This window comes from Colias philodice, chromosome 16, assembly GCF_061535455.1.
Source record: "Colias philodice isolate Cphi_HAF_F1 chromosome 16, ilColPhil1 Martin Lab GWU primary, whole genome shotgun sequence".
Lineage (NCBI taxonomy): Eukaryota > Metazoa > Arthropoda > Insecta > Lepidoptera > Pieridae > Colias > Colias philodice.
Genome location: NC_143101.1, coordinates 3,644,633 through 3,662,483, shown reverse-complemented (window position 1 = coordinate 3,662,483; position 17,851 = coordinate 3,644,633). Strand labels below are relative to the sequence as shown.

General features: G+C 34.8%; 1 protein-coding gene across 5 annotated transcripts; it reads left to right on the top strand.

Annotated features, from left to right (window-relative positions):
- Window positions 1-128: 128 nt before the first annotated feature.
- Fem-1 (protein fem-1 homolog B) lies at window positions 129-17,260 on the top strand. Of its 5 annotated transcripts, none has more exons than XM_089705254.1 (15): window positions 129-465; window positions 2,066-2,219; window positions 2,295-2,327; window positions 4,140-4,384; window positions 5,043-5,190; window positions 6,020-6,174; window positions 7,193-7,318; window positions 7,979-8,176; window positions 9,116-9,199; window positions 9,279-9,374; window positions 9,536-9,616; window positions 10,214-10,347; window positions 11,828-11,946; window positions 12,390-12,521; window positions 14,192-17,260. In XM_089705254.1, the coding sequence occupies exons 1-15, from the start codon at window positions 322-324 to the stop codon at window positions 14,344-14,346; spliced, it is 2,004 nt and encodes a 667-aa protein (XP_089561380.1). In that variant the 5' UTR covers window positions 129-321; the 3' UTR covers window positions 14,347-17,260. The 5 variants fall into 5 exon arrangements, with proteins under 5 accessions (XP_089561380.1, XP_089561381.1, XP_089561379.1 ...); XM_089705255.1 differs by having other exon boundaries at window positions 9,533-9,616; window positions 12,402-12,521; XM_089705253.1 differs by having other exon boundaries at window positions 9,533-9,616.
- The last annotated feature ends 591 nt before the right edge of the window (window positions 17,261-17,851 follow it).

The window sequence follows — 17,851 nt, the reverse complement described above, 5'->3', positions numbered from 1 at the left end:
TTTTATTAACATTATACGCCATACGGTCCTATTAAATTGAAATATAAAATATATTTAATCTTTATCTTGTTTGCATCTGTGCAAGATGGGTTATGTCAAATTGACATTTGACAATCAGATTCTGTCAACATGAATGTAGGTACTGATCCACAATTTTTTCAGATATTTTCAGTGATCGTGTTCTCGTCTCGTTTTCCGTTTATGTTGAAGAATTGAAGAATTTCAAATGCAAAATTATAGATCAAGCAGTGGATAATACAAAATTGTAGTGCAATAGTAGTGATAGTGATTAGTTGTTTCCATTTTTGTCCATCCATTACGATGGAGGACAAGTTGATGTTGGATGATATTTCCAGCAGTTTAAGAGAAAGAGTATTTTTTGCTGCTCGAGATGGCATGGCTCTCACCCTTTACGCATTACTATATGAGAAAAATACTGACGAGATCGACGACCTTCTAAACAACGTAAGTTGGTTTTCATTCAATCAAGTCATCTTTATAAGACGAAATTTACGTTGCTATTAATATCTATTTTTATCGACGTAAATCTTTAGACTTTATGATAGCTTTTGCGTGATTCGGGTGCGTTGTGCAATTTTTTGTTGGGTCATGAAATAGAAGTAATCTGTAATATACATATATTCGGAATCTCTTTTCCTACTAATCTAAACACAGTAGATTTATTATGTAAATTAAAAATCGTCCAAATATTTCATTTTACAATCATAATTACAAAATAATAATGTATGCAGAGTAAAAGTAATTAAAACAACTGTTTAGTAGAATGTTATAAAATTTATTCAATAATATTGGGGTCAAGAACAATTTTGTAACAAAAGATTGTTATTCAACAATGTTTAATGTATGTAAGCAGATAATGAAATTATAGAAGTAGGTAAACGTAATCAAGGATCATCATGATTCAATCTCATATATTAATCTTCTTATATATAAAAATGAATCGCAAAATGTGTTGGTAAGCGCATAACTCGAGAACGGCTGAACCAATTGCGATATTTCTTTTTTTATTATATTCCTTGAAGTACGAGGATGGTTCTTATATAGAGAAAACGTAGATATGTACCACGGGCGAAGCCGGGGCGGACCGCTAGTTATATATATGAATAGCATACTATACGGAAATAAACACAATGTCAATGACATGTTTACTAAATGTTATCTTTGTTATTTGTATTTATCTACATCTTTGTAGGGTTATTGACACTATATTTTCGGAGATATTTTTAATTAGGTCTTCTGGAAAAATTTGTTGATTGTTTTTTGTTGATTTTTATCATTTTATTGTTGGAAATATGCCATGTAAAATGACACAGCAATTTAAAATATGTTAAGTAACGTGGTAATGCATATGCAATATGATATGTTTATTTTGAATTTAAACAATATGAGTAATTACTCTGATAGCATTTACTTATATTTTATACTAGCTGCACTCCGCGGTTTCACCCGCGTGGATCCGCTCCTGTGGTTTTAGCGTGATGATATATAGCCTTCGTCGATGAATGGGCTATCTAGCACCGAAAGCATTTTTCAAATCGGACCAGTAGTTCCTGAGATTAGCGCGTTCAAACAAACAAACAAACTCTTCAGCTTTATAATATTAGAGATAGATTACTGAAACTGAAAGCCAGAGTTTCTTTGGTATGTAATGACATTGTTACATGAAAAATTGAATATGTAAAACCTACTACTAAAACTAAAATATACGTATTTATTAAAATAATTTATCTTATTTTATGTTTATGATTAAGGTTATTCCTTATCCTGGATTTACAGAAATTGTGAAGAATTTGGTGGTTTAATTTTTAGTTGTTATCATCCATACAAACAGCATCCATACAACTATAACAATGGTTTGATTTGGACCGAGGGTTTGGTTATTTAAACTATTTATGTTGTTTTCAATAACAAAGAGTTAAACAAATCAACATACACTTGTTTATTAAATTATTTTATATCCAGATTTTCATGATAGTATCTATTTAGATTACAGATCACTTACAGTCTAACGCTCTTATGTCTTAAGAGCTATTTTAATTTTCAGGACGTGTGCAGTGATGGAGTGAAATGCACCCCACTTATCGCAGCCTCTAGGCATGGCCGAGAGGCAGCTGTCCGTATACTCTTAGAGAAATTCCGTCCTCCCGTAAGACTGGAGACAGAAGGAACTGTCAAATTTGATGAATACGTAATTGAAGGTAATTATCTTACACCAATCAATTAGTTACTAGATATAGGCCTTGTACTGTAGTTATGCCTTTGTTCTTTTGCAGTATTTTACCATTGTGTTGATGAACAATTTACAGGTAAGGGGATACTCCAGGATGGTTAGTGGTTCATAGTCAAAATTGTCTGCACTTGTTTTCAATTTTCATACACTACTAATAATACACAGCTAAGTTGTATCACATTCATCATTAAAATTGTTGTTAAACTCTCTTCTTTATGCTTAAATGACAGTCGGTTGGAGAATTCAGAAGTAAAATCGGTCTTTTGGTCTGAATTCTCATTCTAACGTGATGAATAGACATAGTTTATCGTAATATTTTTTTATCTATTTTTTATTACTTTTCCCCCAGTTTCAAATTTCTCAATTTGCAGTGATTCGTAGAAAAAAATGTTGGTACTATGTATATTATGTTCCATGTGCATCTTTTGTTTGTAGATTATTTCAATTAGTAGAGTTAATAAACGTAATACAAAGACGGTATTTTATCAAAGCGTATTATATGAGAATGTGGTGTCATCAGTTCAAATAAAAAGTCATTAACTAGGAAAGGTTCTTGGCGGATTGCCGGCAAATGTTTCCGGAAAGTCGAATGTATACGCGATAAGAATATCGGCTAGAAATTGTTAAAAAATAATTTTCGGTGAATCAGAAATGGAGCGTATACGAAAATAAATTGAAAATTTTCAAGGGTCATACGTTTTAAATTTTTACAGTAAAGTAGGTCACAAGTAACATAGTATTGTGACATTTAACAATCGTAATAACAAGAACAAACATTTAAAAGATAGCTTTTCATGGAATATACAAATAAATCTTATGATTTTATGATGACATGATTTTTCACAATCACATTTTTGGTTGTTGTAATAAAATTAGAATGTTTTGGATTTGATTTGCGGCTTTAAATTTTAAATTCTCTATTAATTAATTTATTGCTGCTCTTCCTACAGAAATATTCTGAGGAGTAGCTTGAATCATTTTCTTTGTCTTTCATACCATATTTCAAGTTTAAAGGTGCCAAAAGGCCCAACGCGTACCGAATTACATTTAGGTTTTTTTCTGAGAAATCAAGGATAAATTTTTAAATAAATTAGGACTCGTGCCAATTTTTAAACGATTTTCGATGCATTTTACTTTGTAAGTACACTTTTCCGCAGCCACATCTTTCGAGGACGAGTAGATCGTTGACTTTTTACGCAGTCATCCTGAGCGCGTGGCGCGTTATTATTAGAACTCTTCCGTTTGTACACAAAGAAACTGAATTATATACGTTTTCGATCGTCCCGACTTTTCTGTGTCTGGCAACAGTCCAGAGCTTTGTTTTGTGCTTATGATTTATACCAATTAATTCACGTATCGTCCCGTTATAAATCCATCTGGCGTTGCATTAGCACGTATGTTGCATACGCGTTTCGCTAGTCACGCTGGCTTGCGATTCTTTGAATTTCGCTATTCGTATCCAACTTTCTGGGAAATTTGTCATTTCTATCTTTGAAACTAACTCGATTCCAAAATAGTTTTCTAATTTGGAAGAGGACAAGGTTATCAAATTCGGTTAGTAGGAGATAAAGAAAGCTAGTTAAGGGTTTAACTCGGTCAAATCCTTGGACGCGTATTCGAGAACGGAATTAATAATTCTTTCCATACTAATTTTCTAAGGATGTTTCTAAAGGACTAAAACAAATGAAAATCAAATAATTTAGTTTTTAACATTTCATCTTGTGCTTCGCTGAAACTTGCTCAATTGCATTCGTAACAATATTCACATTTCTAGCTTGAAATAGTATGTCGTGGCTATCAACTGTTTTATAGTAACGCTTGTCGGATTTCCAGCAGAATTGAATGTTCGTCGGTAGCAGACATTTAGTATTTCGTTCCACATTCGCAGGTGCTACAGCATTATGGTGTGCAGCGGGGGCTGGACACCTGGGCATCGTGAAACGGCTGGTGCGGGCTGGCGCAAACGTGAATCACGCAACGAAGACACTCAGTACCCCGCTCCGAGCGGCCTGTTTCGATGGCCGCTTGGACATCGTCAAGTATTTGGTCAGGCATGGCGCTGACATACACAAGGCGAATAAGTACAATAACACGTGCTTGATGATCGCCGCCTATAAGGGACATTTGGATGTCGTAAGTTAACCTTTTGTTGCGATTCCACTTTAATTTTTAAGTCATACTTCTAGACTTTCTACTTTAAATATTTATAAAACACAATTGAAAGTATTATCAATGTTTTTTTTAATATATTATTTTTTCAATATTTATATAATTGCTTTTATTTCCTTGGAATTACAAATACGTTTGTATAGAAACATATAACTACTGACTGCTGTTAGCTAAAAATTATATGCAATACAGTAACATTAATCCCTTTAAAAACACTCTCTCTATCTAAAATATTTAAAAACACTCATCTATGTATTAAAAAAAACCGCATTAAACTCCGGTGCGTAGTTTTAAAGATTTAAGCATACATACGGATATAGGATAGAGATTTTTAAAATCGATTTTTGTATACTTATATTTTAAGATGAACTTAATATATATAAATTTTGTGTCACAATGTTTGTCCTCAATGGACTCCTAAACCACTTAACCGATTACAATAAAATTCGCACACCATGTGCATTTCGATCCAACTTGAGAGATAGGATAGGTTTTATCCCGGAAATCCCACGGGAAAGGGAACTATGCGGGGTTTTCTCTGAAAACGCGGGCGAAGCCGCGGGCGGAAAGCTAGTCTATATAATATATTCCAGTAATAATAATGTGAAGAATAATTTCCCAGGTACAGTTTCTACTGGACAGCGGTGCGCGGGTGGACGAGCGTGCGCTGTGCGGTGCGACCGCACTGCACTTTGCGGCTGAGTGCGGGCACGCGGCCGTTGTTTGCGCGCTCATAGACCACAACGCGAAGATACTTACTAACCAGAATGGTGAGATTTGACTGACCGGTTGACTAAGTTGGTAGTGACCCTGCCTTCCAAGCCACAGGTCGTGGGTTCGATTCCGATTGGTATTTATTTAAAATTATACATATATGTATATTGTATAAGCCATCTGGTTTCCATAACACAATTTTCTATGGGCCCTGGAGGGGAAGTGCTTGAAATACTGGAGATAAAAAAATTTGCTGAATTGAAACATTCCTTTATTTTTTAAAAGAAATAGAACTGCATCCAAATATTTTAGAAAATTTTAATTTTTTTAATACATACTAAATATGTATTAAAAAAATTAAAATTTTACTACTTCGATTCGCGGTCGAAGCAAGTGAATTTTCATTACCCATCGAAAATTTCCTCACTGTACATTTATTTATTTGTTTATAATTAAAACGGTTTTACACCAATTACATTAATTATAGCACATCACATAAATTATATTACACTAGATTTCCGCCCGCGGCTTCGCCCGCGTTTTCAAAGGAAAACCCGCATAGTTCCCGTTCCCGTGGGATTTCCGGGATAAAACCTATCCTATGTGTTAATCCAAGTTACCCTCTATGTGTGTGCTAAATTTCATTGTAATCGGTTCAGTAGTTTTTACGTGAAAGAGTAACAAACATCCATACATCCATACATCCATACATCCTTACAAACTTTCGCCTTTATAATAGTATTAAGATAAGATTATATGAACAAAAAATAATGTAATGTACTACAAATAGTTAAGAAATGAGACTATAGGTCTGTTTATGTATAATTATCGTGTAGTTTTGTTTCTAAAATAAATAAAATAAATAATATGAGGGTATATAACCAGGTATGACGCCGTTGCAATGCGCGGCGGAACGGGCGCGCGCCTCTGTAGTGGAGATACTCGCGGCGCGGTCCGAGGTCACTCGCGCGCAAGCCATCGAGGCGTTCGAACTGCTCGGCGCGTCCTTCGCTAACGACAAGGAGTATTATTGCTTGCGGGTGAGCTTTGATATTGTGAACTGTAATAACTCAGCCCCCGGAATCACAGACACAATAGAAAATCTATTGAGTCGTGGACCGATCGGGCCGTTCGGGGCTCAATGGGTTAATGTAAACTCATACTCAAACATTTTTTTATTCAAATAGACTTCCTATAAAAGCACTTTTGAATCGTCATTACATTTTTTAACATTTACCACAAGAAATAAATATAAAGTTATGTTTATTATGATTTTTGATGTGTTCTTTATGCGCTTTGAGAATAAAATTTCAAGGTCGCATCGTGGCAATACCGTCGCGTCATGGTCCTCATGGAGTATGGCGACGATTTTGGTTTGAATTTTGTCAAAGAAGTTTCACTTCTGCTCGGCACACACTCTCTTTTTTGTTTTTTTTTCTTATCTACTACTTAGCCATCTCTTCATATGAACAATAATCCCGGTATATAAATATGGTCTCAGATTTTCATCCGTTAACATGATGAAGAATCAATATAACATATTTTTATAAAGCCAACGTTTACGATGATTTTTTGATAGCATTTTATTCGTAAAATTTGGAATTATGAAAAAAAATATAATTAGCCAGTAATTTATTTTACTTGTAAGACACGATGTCAAATTTAGAAACTAGAGTACCTACTTAATTGTTAGAAATTGTCTTAAAAAAGTATTTTTCGCTTCATCATTTTATCGAAGTAAAGCTGTGCCGCGCGGTTTCACCCACATGGCTCCGCTCATGTTGGTCTTAGCGTCATGAATCATGATATTATAGCCTTAAAGCCTTCCTCGATAAATGGGCTATCTAACACCGAAAGAATTTGTGAAATCGGACCAGTTGTTCCCGAGATTATCAATCAATCAATGAATGAATGAATGAATCAATCAATCAATCAATCAATCAATAAATAAATCAATCAATCAATCAATCAATCAATCAATCAATCAATCAATCAAATTTGATTACATTTTTTATTCATTTTATCTGTATTTGTTAAATTCATACATTTTCATCACAGATGGCGTATCAATATCTACACAGAGCAATGACGATGAGGTACGACACCAGATATGGTTTATTGTTGAAAAAACCGGCCGATCCCATTCCGGCCTACGATAATTGGAGAGAAAGCACTACGTTGGAGGTATGTTTTTTTTATTTTAGTTATAACATGTATCCATTTAAGTAGGGATGTAACGATACATGATTTTGCCGATACGATACCGATACCGATATTTGTAGTAATGTATCGGCGATACCGATACCGATGGCTTGGTAGAAAAATAAATAGTGAATTATGCTATTATGTTAATCGTATTCTTTTAAATAAAAATGCCAAATCAAAATCAACAAAACCATTTATTTTAGTATTATTATTTTACAAAGCTAGTTAAACTTTAAGTAATACACATACAATCAGTACCTAATAAAAGTTTACTATTGGTAGAGTTTTTTCAGAAAACAAAGTGCGCACGCGCGGGCGGCCTCCCGCATCGTTCATTGGGCAATGGGCGCGGTTTTTTGAATTGTTTGATATCGGTATCGGTTGTTTTATTATCGGCGATACCGATATATCGGCTTGCCGATTATATCGGCCGATATATCGGTATCGGTATCGGTATCGTTACATCCCTACATAGTTTCACAGGATACTAATCCTCGGTTTGTTCACAAGTGTTCTCGGAATAATTGACATTTCAAAATTTTAAGCTAAACAAAACTCGATCAAAAATAACGATACCTTTGACGGTCGAATCGTGAACCTCATTTATTTGAAGTCGGTTAAAAGACGTCCCTCGTGCAGGAGGTGGAGCGGTTGCATGGCAACCCGCACGCGCTGCACATGGAGGGGCTGGCGGTGCGCGAGCGCATCCTGGGCGCGGCGTGCCCCGACCTGCCGCACCCGGTCGTGTTCCGCGGCGCCGTGTTCGCGGACGAGGCGCGCTTCGACCGCTGCCTCGCGCTCTGGCGGCACGCGCTCATGCTGCGGCACCTCAACGCGGTGAGATCCTATGGGAAATTTCAGACGAGCAAGCCCCCCTAGACAAGTGGCTTTCTATTAGCGTAAAGTTCAATAGAATAGGTTATGAATGTATAAGATTGACGTAATCAATCATCGTCGTCGTCGTAATCAAACGTCAATCTCATACATTCATAATCTATTCTATTGAACTTTACGCTAATAGAAAGCCACTTGTCTAGGGGGGAAGGTTCGATAGCTGCTTCACGCGCTCGCATTGCGCCACCCCAACGCGGTGAGTGTGTGCAGCAGGTGGAGCCTGCACGCAACCAGCACGCGCTGCACGTGGAGGGCCACACCACCACACCTCAACGTACTGAGATTGTGTGTTCGTTTGTTTCGGACAAAGTGTTTTGATTGGTTCGTGACGCTCCGACATCGCAATGCGGTGAGATTCGTATTCATTTGTTCCTGGGTAGGAAATATAGGATGAGGCGTGTTTCGATTGGTGCGTGGCGCTCTGGCGGCACGCGCTCATGCTGCGGCACCTCAACGCGGTGAGATTATGTGTTCATTTGTTTCTTGGTCTAAGATCCGAATATAGGTCGACCTTCACCGGCGTGATAATAGAATGAGACCAATTTTATAATAAATGTAGTCTATTAAAAAATCTATTAAAGATGGATTTACTGGAAAAATCCTGGACATAATCATTTTAATTAATTTTTATTTTTTTTTTAATTAATTGCAGTACTTATTACAGTAGTAATTTTGGCGACATTTTAATGTCGCCAAAATGTCCGACATTGTGTAAACATTCAATAAAATTAACACCTTATGTCGTGACATTAATGTTCAAAGTCCATTATAAACGCCGAGAAAACTTTACGTCACATTTACCTCCGTGAGTTTTATTACGCATCTTTTATTCTTCATATTTGTTGTTGAAGTGTTTTAACTATTTCATTGATTTTTTTTCAGGTGTCAGTCGTAAAAGATCTCTTAAGGTTCGCCCAAGTGTTTTCGCAAATGATACATATTGGTATCGAATTACCGTTAAATCAGGTAAGTTTATCTTACTAAAAATAATATTTTTTTTTTTGATAATAGGTATACTATTACAATTTATTTATATTATTTGCAGGTATGTTACGTATTGGAAGCATGTGCGGAGGAATTAAGAAGAGGAACTAAGAGACTCGAAAAGCCGCAAGCGAACCACGACCCTGAGGCCTTGATAGTACGGTTCATTTTTATTTATAGCAATTGTTTTAATTTATGATATACTTTTCTATCTTGGATAAACAATTCATACTTTCGATAAACATACATAAAATTATATTTGTAGTAGATATTAATAAAATTATAACTTGTATTTTAGTGTGAAATTTGTTTCAGGAGGAGTACGAGAGCAATGTGCGAACCGCGCTTTATTTGGTTGCCGTGGCCGCGAGGCTTTTGGAAAATCCTAATAATGATGAGGTAAATACATAATTATAGGACACAGAAGGCTGATCACCTACTTGTCCCTAAAGAAAATCGATCAGTGAAACAGATGTATGCATAATACATCTGCCCCTTACCCCTCTAGGGGACACGGGACTTCACTTAAATACATAATTATACAATTTTCTTCTACCTAAATACCGATGTTTCGTGGTTTGAATAAATGTTCAGTTGGTCAGTATGGATGTTTAGTTTCTGTAAAATTTATATTTACATTTAATTTTAAAAGGAGCGTTAATTACGGATACACTAAAATTCACGATTTGAATATTGGTGTGTCATCATTTTATCCTATTCCATAAGATATTATCTCTACATTTATCCCTCAATACATAAAATAAATGAAACATTACAATTTTTGACGTGACAACGTCTTCTAATTCGATAGCGCCGGCTGCACGTACGAAAAAACATGACTCATGCGGCGTTACCTCGCTCTGAGGCGTTCCATGTAAGCGTGTCTGCTTCTTTGTCGCGCGGAACGAGCGACAAAGAAGCAGAAACGGACGTTGTCACGTTCAACTATCGTCAGTAAACCGATTTAGACAACCAATTTTTTTGTGTGTCTACTAGGAGACGACGTGTGCGATACGTCGCGCGGTGTTCTCGTTGCGTACAGCGCGACTACGGTCCGGTGGGACATTGTTGCACTTGGCGGTAGATAGACGGACGCCGGTTGACGACTTTCATACTAGCGATGTGTGCCAGTAAGTACTCGGGTTTATTTATTTATTACACTTTATTGTACAGTACCAGAGGCGGCTCGCCCTAAGGAGCGCTGGTGCAGTGAACTCCCATAAATAATTATAATAAAATCATACTCCTTAATTTCATTATTAATATTAATTATTACTATTTAAAATCAATCGTAATCGTAAAAAACTACTGTCAATACCAATGAATATATCCATCCATCATTCCATCATTCCATACACCTGAATAATACTGTATTATACAGTAACGCGCGAAGCGGAGCGCTCACGATTGCGCTCCAATGAAAAAATATTTAGTACATTTCCTAATACGAAATCTAATAGGAGTGAAAGAGAGGGTTTGCCAGTGCCCTGCGCGCGTGAAACAGAAGATTTTCTATGGAAAAATAGCAAAATTCGGAGCGCCGCTCCCGCAAACGTTGCCGGTTCGTTTTTACCGCCGCGCCTGGGCGCCCGTACACAGGACAACGATTGCGCGCAACGTTGCCACTCTCTATAAACAAACACTCGACTCTCGAGTCAACTTCAATGCTCGCGCGCGAATGCAAATTCGGGAATTTTCTAATTAAAATCATAAGATACGTGTTGCAATAGTCTGTAGTTATCAGTATTACTTGTGAGTGTGAAAATGAACAATTATAATGTGGCGTTCATTAAAAAGTGTGTTAAAACGTTACAAATTCGGCTTGAATTGAAAGCTAAGGGACTGCCACGGCCTGAACTTGACCTTACGCAAAAATGTACGACAAAAACGAAAACATATACGCGTGTGTTTGAATCCGAACAATATTATGTGAAAACACCGTGGTTGTGTGGTTGTGATGAAAGCAACAACAGACATTTACGAATGTCTTGTCGCTTTAAGTTATAGATATTTTTGCACACCAAAAAGAAAGACGTATGTATTTCCTTTATAAGTAATTTTTTTGATAAATGTACTGCTTAACACCATGTATTTTCAGTGTTTTATTTCAAGTGAACACCCATAAAATTTTGTCACGAGCCGCCTCTGTACAGTACCAGTAATAAAAAACATGAAATTTAATTTATACACCGGACTTCAAAAAAAAGAGCGTGCGTGCCGAGCACACGTGTCAGAAGTGAAACTTCTTTGGCAAGATTCAAAGATAGGTATCAAAATCGATGCCTTTTTTTTGAAATTTTACTCACAACGCGCCTAAAGAAATTTCACTTCAAAAATCTTCTCTCGAAAGAAAAAAATTGAGAATTTGCTCTCAATTCGGCTATATTTTTTCTGACATTGTCTTCGAACTAATAATTAAACTAATTATTTAGGCTGTGAACGGATTTAAATTTATTTTATTTATTTGAAAACTGGCGCCACCCGTCTGATCCTGTTTAATTTTTGCAACGACGACGACGTACGAAATTTTTCTGTTTCAATCTTTTTCAAAAAACGCTAAAATACTTTTTTGTTAAACTTAAAAAATGTTTTTTCTTTTTCTCGCTTTAGATTTCCCTGCACAAGGACAACACGGTTGCTACTAGATTGCGGAGTTGATGTCGACGTGGCAGATGATTCGAGAAGGACAGCGCTGCATGTAGCTCTATTGTCCTATCAGCTTATGCCGGGTGAGTTCTCTTTAAAATATTTAGGTGGAATCTTAATTATTTGTTTATTTTTTTAAGTATTAATTACTAACTTTATCATGATTTTTGTGAGTGTCATGTTATATGATAAAAAGCTGATCGTATCTGTATTAAATTTGGCACACAGGTGCATTAATCTCGATTGTTGCATGTACTCACATACACAGGTTCGTCGCGACTGGAGTCGCGGTGAAAAATTTATGTTATTCAAATCGAGTACTATTATAGTATAGCAATCATTTTATTAAATTTACACCTTGTGCTGTGCGGGTGCGTGTGAGATTCGATTGTTGTATGCGTTGATTTGTTTGGATTTCGTGTTGATTATCAATCTGTATATGAGTGTTGTGTAAACATTTGCTTGCAATGACACTCTGTAGCGGCAACAGGGTCGTGGCACGCAGAGGCTAAGTATAAATGTGCAGTGTTGTGTGTAGACGAGCGCGAGGCGTGGAGCGAGTCGCTGTGCGGGTGCGTGTGCGAGCTGCTGGCGCGCGGCGCGCATGTGGACGCGATGGACGCGGACGGGATCACGCCGCTCGTCGCCGCTATTGGGGGTGAGTGCCAGTTGTGTAATATAGTAAAGTCAAGTATATAATATAGTAGATTGTGCTATACTAGACTGTAAAATGAAAAATGTGAAATGCTTGCGCCTTTGAACTTGACCTATCTGCGACAGTCAGCGCATAGACAAGCAAATGTTAGGAGAGTACAATCAAAGCTTAAAAAATCATTTAAAAATAATTTATTGCGTTATGCCAATAGTCGTAGAACAAATGTTGTTACTTATGATGTTAGCTATCTTATCCTGCGAGGTTGCTGGTGTTTTACAAGTAACCCTGTATAATTGTGGTAATCGACTCTATTTCATAAATTGATAGTCTACTCTTAGAGTGACTTCAATGTAGCTAGTCGATATGTTTATAATATGTCCTGCAACAAAGTTACTTAAATCCGGCAACGACTACTAGTCCAGTCTGTGGGGAAATGTAAAAGCCTCTGCTCTACAAAAGGTGGCGTAGAAAATGTTTTGAAACAATATTGTTTAGGTATGAAAGGTTAATAAAAATCCAAGTTTTCGACCTTGACGGACCCAGGCGCTAGCCGCCATCTTGAATTAAAGGTGCTAAAATTAGGTATATTTTAAATAACTTCTCAATTGTTTACTAAATCACAAAAGTGTCTATGAGGGGTTCAAAGAAGACAAAATTACCTACATTTTTTTCATACATGATTATTCTGTAAGTCTTAAAGGTAAAAAGTTACAAGCGACGGAAATAATAATATTTACAGAAATCATAAAATTTTAATTTTGTTTAAAAATGGTGCAGCAATCTTTTTTTATTCTTTTTGATGGCCCGGGCTGGTTAATGGTGGCTTCTTCATTATCGTCGCTGAAATTTTCTGTTTCATTGTCTGTATTTTTAGTTTCCAACCATGAAATTTCGTCGATTAAATTTACTTTTTATTGATAACTTTACGAATCGTTCATATCGGATATCTTCTAAGGATTCCTTATCCATGTCCCCTCCGTAAAAAGTTACTAGAAAGCGTGCTCCAGCGTCTTCGATTTCTTCTGGTCATGATGACGAAATTTCATGGTTGGAAACTAAAAATACAGACAATGAAACAGAAAATTTCAGCGACGATAATGAAGAAGCCACCATTAACCAGCCCGGGCCATCAAAGAGAATTAAAAAATGATAGCTGTACAATTTTTAAACAAAATTAAAATTATATGATTTCTGTAAATATTATTATTTCCGTCGCTTGTAACTTTTTACCTTTAAGACTTACAGAATAATCATGTATGAAAAAAATGTAGGTAATTTTGTCTTCTTTGAACCCCTCATAGACACTTTTGTGATTTAGTAAACAATTGAGAAGTTATTTAAAATATACCTAATTTTAGCACCTTTAATTCAAGATGGCGGCTAGCGCCTGGGTCCGTCAAGGTCGAAAACTTGGATTTTGATTAACCTTTCATACCTAAACAATATCGTTTCAAAACATTTTCTACGCCACCTTTTGTAGAGCATAAATACCTACAGACTGGATTATACCGACTACGGCAATTTAATTAAATCTACTAATTTTTTTAACACTGGTAAATAACAAACTTAATTTATATAATTTTTGGTATCTTGAACGTGATATCTATATATCCACCTATCCACTGTATTGTTTCTAACCAGTATATTTTTTCTGACATCACGAACATTTTCAGGTCCCGCGGAAAGTATAGTCCGTTCAGCACTAAACCCCAGACTAAGTTGTCTGTCGGCCGCCGCACTAGCGCTGCACGGCGTTCGGTACCGACCCGACCAAGTGCCCAGAGATCTGCACGGTTTCCTCATCATGCATGGCGTATATCCTTTATAAATGTACTGATAATTAGATTGGAATACTAATTCTTTATGCTATTGTGAGCTTTATTTGCCTGGACATAAGGCACAGTTTTGATGACACATATATCTTACCCAGTTTCCGAATTGGAATGCGAATTCTCTTATGGTATTGTGAGCCTTATGTACCTAGACATAAGGCACAATTGACACCTCCTATACTTACCCAGTTTTCGAATTGGAATGCGAATTCTCCTATTGTGAGCCTTATGGCACAAAACATAAGGCACAGTTTTGATGACACCTATATATCTTATCCAGTTATTTATTCTTATTTGGTCTTCCTTTTCGTTATATATTGGTCTGGATTGACACAAATGTTCAGGTCGCTCGTGTACTCTAATATGTTCCTTGATTTGGGATTTCTAAATTTCTCAAAATGGTCTTCCTATTAGTTTTATCTTTTGTATGAGTGAACCGAAAATTTATATGTATTAAAATTGTTAACTGTTTTCTGTTATTATTAAATTATAATGTATAATACATTAGCGATAGCGTTTGAGAATTCGATTGTAAACGAAAATATCGGAACATGAATTCATTTAATTGATATTACTATGTTTCTGAAAAAAAAAATACATATTTGTTTATTTACATATTCTTGAACGCATCTTATACCTATTCTTACTATTTTCTTAGTTTCAGTCCTAAATTTAACTTTTGCTATATAAAGTAAGCAACGTTTTACTTGTCTTGGCTTTTCACATACACGTGGAATATGTAAATAAGCCAAATTTTTATCTACACGATTACTCTGACGTAGACTGTAGTGCTGAATAGATACTTAGTTGTTATTTTAAAAGTAAAATAACAAGGTAGGTTAGCCCGTATGACGTCACAGTACAATGGTTGTATTCAAGTGATATTATTTATTGATGGATATAGTTTGTTGGTCTTCAAATATACAATAATATGTTATGCTTTAACTGGACATATTGTAATTTGTTATAATAGATATAGTTAAAGGAAATTCATCCTGATGTTCATTAACTTAAAAGCTTTGAAAAAAGTTTTATCAAATCTCTATTTCAAATTATATCTAGTTAGTATGATTCTTACCATTTCAAAGTTAAATGCAAAGTGCTAAATAGTATCGAATGGTATAACCATATTTTTATAAATTACATAAAAATGTTGCCGTTACAATTATTTTGAAGGAATTATTTTTCAATTTTATTTCCTGCTCTGTTTGTATTTTGAAGAGAGAAATAGTTTTTTTTTTATTCAAAATATCTGGACGCTGATAAATCTTTACCTCAACATTACAGTTTACGAATATCGTAGTATTATTAGAAATGATGTGATTTTATTCGAATCGTGACTGTTGTGTAAAAATTACAACTTAGTAAGAATTTTGCTGCAAATAATATATTTTCGTTACATATTGTCACGATGCTATGAGGACCTGTGTTTCTATAAATACTGATGCAAAACAACTGCAATTATTTTAAATGTTCATTTAATATATTTTAATTATTAACAGCGGTCTATATTATCTGTGTTAATTTTCATTATTTGACTGATTTCACAATCTGCCATTTTGTTTAACATCTGTATTGTTTAAATAGCATTTATATTTACGAATTGTGACGATCTTAATAATACTTTCATGAAATATTCGTAAAATAAAATGTGTATAAATATTGATGTATGAACACAGGGTTTTGTATGTGTTCGTGTGACGCAACATTTAATACTATAAAATGGCTCAAATTAATAGACGTAAGAATGCTAGGAAGCTTAAGTCAATGATATTTTAAAAGATCGGTGATATGAATAAAGGAGGTGACTTATATACATAATATAAAAAGGATGGATATATAAATATACATACCTATATAACACCTATTCGATTCGATCTCAATAAAGGGTATACGGTATCAATGTACCTTTCTTAATTAAATATCATTGCAATTAGAGGGAGGATAAAAATGTGATAAATTTTAGGTTATGTTAGCGTAAGGTAAGTCTCACGAGGCTTCTAGAATAGCATACATTGATTTAGGCCTTTGCAAAATTGTTATAAAAGAAGTTTATTCTGTAGAGTAGATTGTATAATGCAATAGAGATATAAAGCAACGTTGCGATGGTATTACCGCGTCTATTGTTTGCAAATGTGAAACAAAAACTGAGGAATAACTGACAACGGCACGTGTGTGCATGTTTACATCCTTCGTAACTTTGCTTTGATGTATAAATTATTCTAAACGCCGGATTGTTTAACGAAAATAGTTAATACTCATCTCTATTCTTAATAATAATAAAGAAAAAATATAATGTACCTACTTTAAGAGATAATTAACATTATTTTTATAAACAAATGCACAAAAATTGTTTGTTGTAAAACGCTCAAATATAAACGGCCATATCGAGCTTGTTACGAGACAGTTTTGTCGATTATAGTAATTTACGCGACGATATTCATGAATGATAATAAATAACTATAGGAATTTTGCCAATTGTAAGCATTGTTCGTTAAATATAGTCCACTTATTTAAATAATTCAAAGTATATTTTCGTATTTGCGTAAGATTTACTTACATATCAAATATCATCGAATATTTAGTATTAAAATATATAAATGATTATTTTTAAATCGTGCAATGGACACAGTCTGTCATACTTACAGTAAGCGAGAAATTATTCTCATTATTTACTTATTTAGTTTGTGTATTGTGTTCATGAATTTACTTATTTCTGACGGGATATATTTTTAGTTTTTAAGTTTTATATTGACATGTGCAGTGTTGTCATTAATAAAAATAACCAGTGCAATAATGTTCTCGAGATGGCGCCGCTGCACAACGAAATTCTAGTCAATTTGTTTATCAAAAGTAGAATAAGTTTGGAAATGTAGTTTTTTTTAATAAATTGGTTTATTTTGAACGCAATTTTATTTTTTATTTGCTTCCTTTATCTTTTGCATGTAGAATTTTTATTTTATTACAATAAGATATTATTGGGATCGATTATATTATGCGATACAGACCAACGGTTTCAAATTAATGATTAAAGTGCTTCAAATTTTACTCGTAACTCTGTTTGTATATTGATATTTTAAATTCTATTATGAATCTATTTAGTCTAACATCAAAGAGTATTTATGATCCTTAGTCTGGTATTTTTATTACTTACTACGTAATGAGTAGTAATACTGCGAATAAGAAAGGCGGAACATTATATTTTATTAAGTTAATATCACACGCACTCATGGTGGTCATTGATAAGCACGCAATATAATTGATGTACCATGATATGTTGCGTATATAAGTATAATAAGATACGTAAGAGGTATTGCGATTTCCCATGCCATTTGAGTTCCGACCGGAACTTCGTACCATGACTTGCTAATGTAATTTAATCTGTGTCTATTACAATCTTACATTGTAGTAGGTACCTATCTTAGAAGAAATAGGTACCTACGTTAAACTTACTGAACGGATTCAAAGTAATAAGCATCTTCTTAAAGTTTATTTAATTTT

What these genes read in the sequence shown, in the direction of transcription:
- Fem-1 (XM_089705253.1), top strand. Translation starts at nt 322, where the DNA reads ATGGAGGACAAGTTGATGTTGGATGATATTTCCAGCAGTTTAAGAGAA. An exon ending in ATAAGGGACATTTGGATGTC is followed by an intron (nt 4,385 to 5,042) that starts GTAAGTTAACCT and finishes ATAATTTCCCAG; the next exon opens with GTACAGTTTCTACTGGACAG. An exon ending in TCGAATTACCGTTAAATCAG is followed by an intron (nt 9,200 to 9,278) that starts GTAAGTTTATCT and finishes TATTATTTGCAG; the next exon opens with GTATGTTACGTATTGGAAGC.